We start from the raw sequence: 5,979 nt of genomic DNA on the forward strand, positions 1-5,979 counted from the left end.
ATATCATTGCTCTTTTGTTGATTTTGATTGCTTCCATTGTCCTCATTTGTAAGTCGCTTTGGATAAAAGCGTCTAAATGACTAAATGTAAATGTAAATGTAATGTAATGTAAATGTCTTGCATAGATAGCTATAACATTTGTAACATATTAAAAGTAAAATTTTCAAATAAAAATGGCAACATGAAGTTTCATAAAGTATGTGTTTATATGTGTTAAAGGGCTTCATTTTCGCTGGAGGAAACAGCTGTGGTGTGATAAGGGGCCAAGTCAAGTCAAGTCACCTTTATTTATATAGCGCTTTTAACAATACAGATTGTGTCAAAGCAGTAAATTGTCCAGAGGGCTCATCTGGTTCCTGTGGTCTTGTCCTGATGGCCGTCTAGGAGACAAGGTCTTCACTGGGGATCTGTCTCTGGGGCTCATCTAGTTGTCCTGGTCTCCGCTGAAATTCAGGGCTGTAGAGGTCGTCTCTAGGTGCTGATCTACCATCTGGGCTGGATACGGACTGGATCTGGTGGCTATGGTGACCTCGAAATAAGACAGAAAGAACGCAGAAAGGGGTGAACGCAGTGAAAACTTTACAGTAGATGGGAAACCGATTGCTCCCCCATGATATTTTGTAAACTGCATTTATGACAAAGAACTGCACAGATGCAGATACTATAACAATCTATCGATAAACACACACCTTGTCCTCTATCTCTCGCAATGCGCCGCCACGGTCTGCTGATTGAAGAACACGCTGAAAGACGGACAGGAGCCGACCGAAGTCGGCCGCCGTTTTCATATGAAATTTAAAGGGGACTGAGGCGATCACGAATTTGTGTACAGTTTATGGAGCTAATCGCAAAATGTTATATTATATATATATAATGACAGAATTTTCATTTTGAGGTAAACTAAGAACGTAGCAGCATAATTGGTCATCACACCTCTCTTCATCTCTCCACACAGGCTACAAGTTGGGGCTTGCATCAAGTTCAAGACATTGATGCTTACGTATAGATCAGCCACGGGCTCAGCACCCTCCTACTTCCACTCACTTTTACGAGTCTACATCCCCTCCAGAATCCTGAGGTCTGTAACTGAGCAATGCCTTGTTGTACCATCACAGAGAGGCACAAAATCACTCTCCAGAACATCTTCATTCACTGTTCCTTGCTGGTTGAATGCTGACAATCCGGAATGCAGAATCTTTGATGGAATGCCGAATCCTTGATAATATTCAAGTGACAGCTGAAAACTCATCTCTTCCGTCAACATTTGACTGAAAAAAAATCTTTGCTTTTACTTTTCCTTAATCCCTCTCTGTTCCAGCTTGTACTAATTTGAAAGATGTCTAATGTCTGGGCAACTTTGCAGTGGCACCCGTGTCATACTGGCAGGAAGAAAGGTTGCAAAACATCAATATTTCTGTCATGACAACTCTTGGAGGGATTGGCATGGTAACGTTAATGCATTTGGTTTTGGCGGATTAGATCTGCTACACTGCTGCTACTGCGGCAGAGCAAGTACCGGGACTTGCTTCTGCCAATACATTCACAACATGCTGCTGTAAGCATGTAAGAAATATTGCTGTTGCACATATAACATATATGAATAACGCTATAGCACACATGATCACCCCATAGCAGATCTATACAGGTGGAGCTGGGGAAGGTGGAGGGTTTCTGAAGTGCGCTGGGACTGCTACAGCAGTCATTAACCAATGTTGAGCAGCGAGCTCATTGGCTACTGATACAGGAATGTGCCAATCAGCTGTGCCATGTGATGATGTCATTATGTCAGATTGAGTTAGACCTATCGGACTGCGCCATCTAGATTTTCATGCCAGAACTTTGTAGTCACCGTTTGGAGTCCTGAAAGCTTCTAAAGTTATTTACATAGAGTTGTCAGGGCCCAAGAACTCAAAATCCCTATTGTTTTCCTAATGATTATTTTTATTACATTTACATGTAGTCATTTAGTAGATGCTTTTATCCAAAGCGACTTACAAATGAGGACAATGGAAGCAATCAAAATCAACAAAAGAGCAATGATACGCAAGTGCTATAAGTCTCAGTTAGCTTAATGTAGCATACGTAGCAAGTTTTTTTTTATTATATAATAAATAAAAAGAAAACTGATAGAATAGAAAAAGAATAGAGCAAGCTAATGTTAGAGGCCTTTTTTGCTCTTGCTAATTGTATAATAAATAAAAAGAAAAGGAATAGATAGAATAGAAAAAGAATAGAGAAGCAAGTTTTTTTTTTTTTTTTAAGAAAACAAGCAGTTAGTAAATAGCCCAAATTTTTTATAAAATCTTTTATAAGGATGATTATTATTTTTTGTCCTAGCATTTGTGTAATTAGATAAAAATGAGTGTTATATGTTTGATCATGGGCGCTGATCACATTGATGGCAGCAGAAAGTGTGGCACTTACAACAGACTTTGAAATAGCAGATTTAACCTTCCTTGAAACATGTTACACGGAATAACTGGAATGACTTTTTCAAGTCCATGGATTCAGCCTAGGGCTGCTCATTGGTTTTTTGTTTTTTGTTTTTTGTTTTTTTTTCTAATCACAGTCACGGTTTCATGCTCCTCTCAGTAAAGTCTGCAATATTGGCCAGTAATTTTTTTTTTTTTTTTTATACACATTTCCATTAAAGTGAATTGGTAACAAGCCTCTGTGATGGACTGTAATTCATCCAAACATATGTCTCGATTACATTATTTGCAAATGTGTTTGCTGAATAAATGCACCTTTGATGCTGTTTTAATAGAATAGCTAAATGTGGAATAAAATAAATGTAAGTATGTGAGTGAAAGTGCAATACTTATAATGAACTGTGAAAAGATATTACTCAAATGAAAATTTTTTGATTAATAATCACAATACAAATTTGAGCAAAATAATTGTGATTTTCAGCCCTAGCTCTGTCCCTAATGTTAGATATTCTAGTCATGGCCCTGGAAGTCACAATTAAGGGGCAATCTGCCTTATGTCTACTCCTAATAAAACCCACCTTTTGCTGTGTCATATATGCCAAAGTAAGCCGCCCTGTAGATGATGATGCCTTGCTCAGACACATTGAAGCCCTGATACAAGCCCTTCAGACCATCAGACTTAATGATCTTTGTTAAACAGTTTCCAAGACCTGTGAATTCTCTCTCTGCACCAGCCTTTCCGATATCAGCAGCCAAACGGGTTCTGGCAAAGTCAAGGGGGTAGACAAAGCACAGGGACGTGGCTCCAGCAGCACCATCAGAGGCGAGGTTACCAGCAAAGTACCTCCAAAACTGGCTACGCTTGTCAACACCATCCAGAAAAATGTTCTTATACTTATCCTTGAAAGCAAAGTTGAGAGCTTGTGTTAGGAAGTACCTAATGACATTGGCCAAGTTGCCTCTCCAGAAGGACAAGAAGCCCTGCTCCTTGGGAATACGTACTATACAGTCTACAATACCTTTGTATTGTTTGTCTACTGTAATTTGCTTGCTGGCATGCTGGATCTGCAAAAAAAGGGTACAATTTTACAAAACATGTATCTATCAATCAATCAATCAATCAATTTATCAAATATCACTACATCATTTAACCAATTCAAATGTAGTACATGCCCTTTGTGTCACCAGTTACAAGACACCAAGTTGTCAGTTGACGTGAAATATTTCAATACCTCTTCAAAACATTTATTGGTCTGCTTTCAGAAAAGAAACCAAATTTTAAATTCTTAGATCTGCTACCTTTATCAGCATTAGCATACAAATGTCGTTAAAGCCAACAGACATAAACTAAAGGGTTTTTGCCATGGCATTTGTGGTCTTGGTTGCAACCCTCCATGAGGCTATTAGGCCTGCCCTGCAAATAGATTATCCTTGCCAGGACCTTGGTTAAAACTATTGCCAATTGACCTATCGGTAAGCCCCGCCCCCCTTAGTTACTGTTGCTCACTCAGACAAACAGACAGAGTTGCTCACTGTCTTACAATGACAGCTGTCAGTGAAAACCTTCTTCCGAGGTGTTTTATAAAATAAAATTGGGACACAGATGGACCTTCAAGTGGGACTTAAATATGCCATGGAGGGATATATAAAGGAGAACAGTTCGCTATTAAGGTTTGTACGTTAGCATGGACTCACTAACTTTAAAGCTAACGTTAGCTAGTTTTAGCCAGAGATACCTTGCTGAAGCACAAGATGACATTAACGTTCTGCTTGAGCAGATGAAAAGTGTAACTTAATGAGAGTATGACAACCAGAAAATGAACGTATTCATCTTCATTGTGATTGGGGTTGAATGCTTAGGGACATTTTGCTCTGTTTTGCTTGGATTTAGCATAAACACCATTAAACCAATGCGAGCTTCGGATCTTCCAATGTTTCTCTATGGCGCTGAAACCTAAAGATGTCTGAGTTCCGCTCCCCGTGCAACTGATACTCGACTGCCATTGGCTCATCTGCGTTCGAGGGGAGGGGCTTACTGATAGGTCAATTGGGTCAAGTTGATCGCTAACCAGAATAAAAGAACTCAATGGTTAATTAACATTAGCATTACAAGTTTCATACATCCCTAGAAACCTTCAACTGCTCAAGCCGCTTTAGACAACTATAATCCAATAGAACTGTGAAACACTGTACATTTGTACATTTAACAGGTAGTTATATTTACCTAATGTATGTTGTGTTAAACATTTGTTGCCTACAAAGCTTATTTAAACTATGACATATTTTTCATGCATGACAAAATGTGTGTAATATATCACAACAAAACAACTTCAGATCTTCCACCTTCTTTAACCAGGGCCACATGATCATAGAATGTTAAATTACTTTCTTGAAGAAACCATCTCACATAGCATTCACTAACGGTCTTGATGAAGAGCATTTCATGCATAAGTAAGTAACGTTAAGTCATAATAAGAGCATCTCTGGTTAAGTTGCACATTTTCGTTTGGAACAAAGTGTGGCATCCCCTTCTTGCAGTGCCATTTAAGCCTGCAAAAACGCTGCTCAAAATTTGCAATGGGTTGTTCTCAATTATGATATTTCAATAAAATGAAAAGTAAAATAAAATACAAGTTTCAATGAAAAGCCTTGAAAAAGAACAGAATTAGACAAATAAATAAATTGACCACATAAATTATGATTTTTTAGATTGTTTTCATAACCGTTAGCCTTGAATATTGTTACTAAAATATCATGTATCCACAGCCCATGTTAAATCTAAACCTAACCTTACAAATGACCTTACACCAATGGAAACGGTGAGTCGACAAAAATCATGTTGATTGTAATCTGTTTTGCTGTGTGATGCCGTCAATATGCAGGGTATGTGTGGGTTGGGGGTAGTCTCATATGTACTTGCAGAAATATATCTTGTAGATATTATAATATGGAGATGCATTTCTATAGCTATGACTAATTTTAAATTGTAATTTTGTCTGCCCCTGAAATGGGTCTTACCATTTACTTTACTAGCCTATATGAACAGCTGAAATAAATAAACTAGAATGCCCGCACAAAGAAAGAAGTGTCTAAAACGCACATGCATGTTGAATGATAACGTTTGCTTTAAAGGGGTCATATGATGCGATTTCAATTTTTCCTTTCTCTTTGGAGTGTTTCAAGCTCTTGGTGCATAAAGAAGATCTGTAAAGTTGCAAAGACTAAAGTCTCAAATCCAAAGAGATATTCTTTATAAAAGTTAAGAGTCAACCACGCCCTCCTAAAACGGCTCATTCTAACACCCCCCCCACGTCTATGTCACGATGTGGGAAGATTTGCATAACGCCACCCAAAGAAAGAAGGCGTAACTTTTATTCTCGCTGTAGTATTGTTGTTGAAACATGGCAGCGTTTCTATAAACGCTGCCATGTCGTGAAGTCGCTGAGTGTTTCTTTGTTAAAGCGAAACTACTTTGTTTGGCCTTCCAAAAGAGGACGATATCCGCTTCGTCATGCCTAGAGCTGATCCGTGCTGGTCGCAGAGGAAA

General features: G+C 38.5%; 1 protein-coding gene across 1 annotated transcript in view; it reads right to left on the bottom strand.

Moving 5' to 3' along the window:
• The window catches only part of LOC107662090 (ADP/ATP translocase 2-like), a 7,788-nt gene extending 2,907 nt beyond the window's left edge, over nt 1-4,881 (bottom strand). The window contains exons 1-2 of the mRNA XM_016451971.1: nt 4,840-4,881; nt 3,011-3,497 (exon numbers count right to left, since the gene is read on the bottom strand). Coding sequence (XP_016307457.1) covers nt 3,011-3,497; nt 4,840-4,881 — 529 coding nt within the window. The remainder of the gene's footprint in view (nt 1-3,010; nt 3,498-4,839) is intronic.
• Nucleotides 4,882-5,979: the final 1,098 nt, after the last annotated feature.

Source organism: Sinocyclocheilus anshuiensis, unplaced genomic scaffold, assembly GCF_001515605.1.
Source record: "Sinocyclocheilus anshuiensis isolate Anshui unplaced genomic scaffold, SAMN03320099.WGS_v1.1 scaffold431, whole genome shotgun sequence".
In the NCBI taxonomy this organism is placed as follows: Eukaryota; Metazoa; Chordata; class Actinopteri; order Cypriniformes; family Cyprinidae; genus Sinocyclocheilus; species Sinocyclocheilus anshuiensis.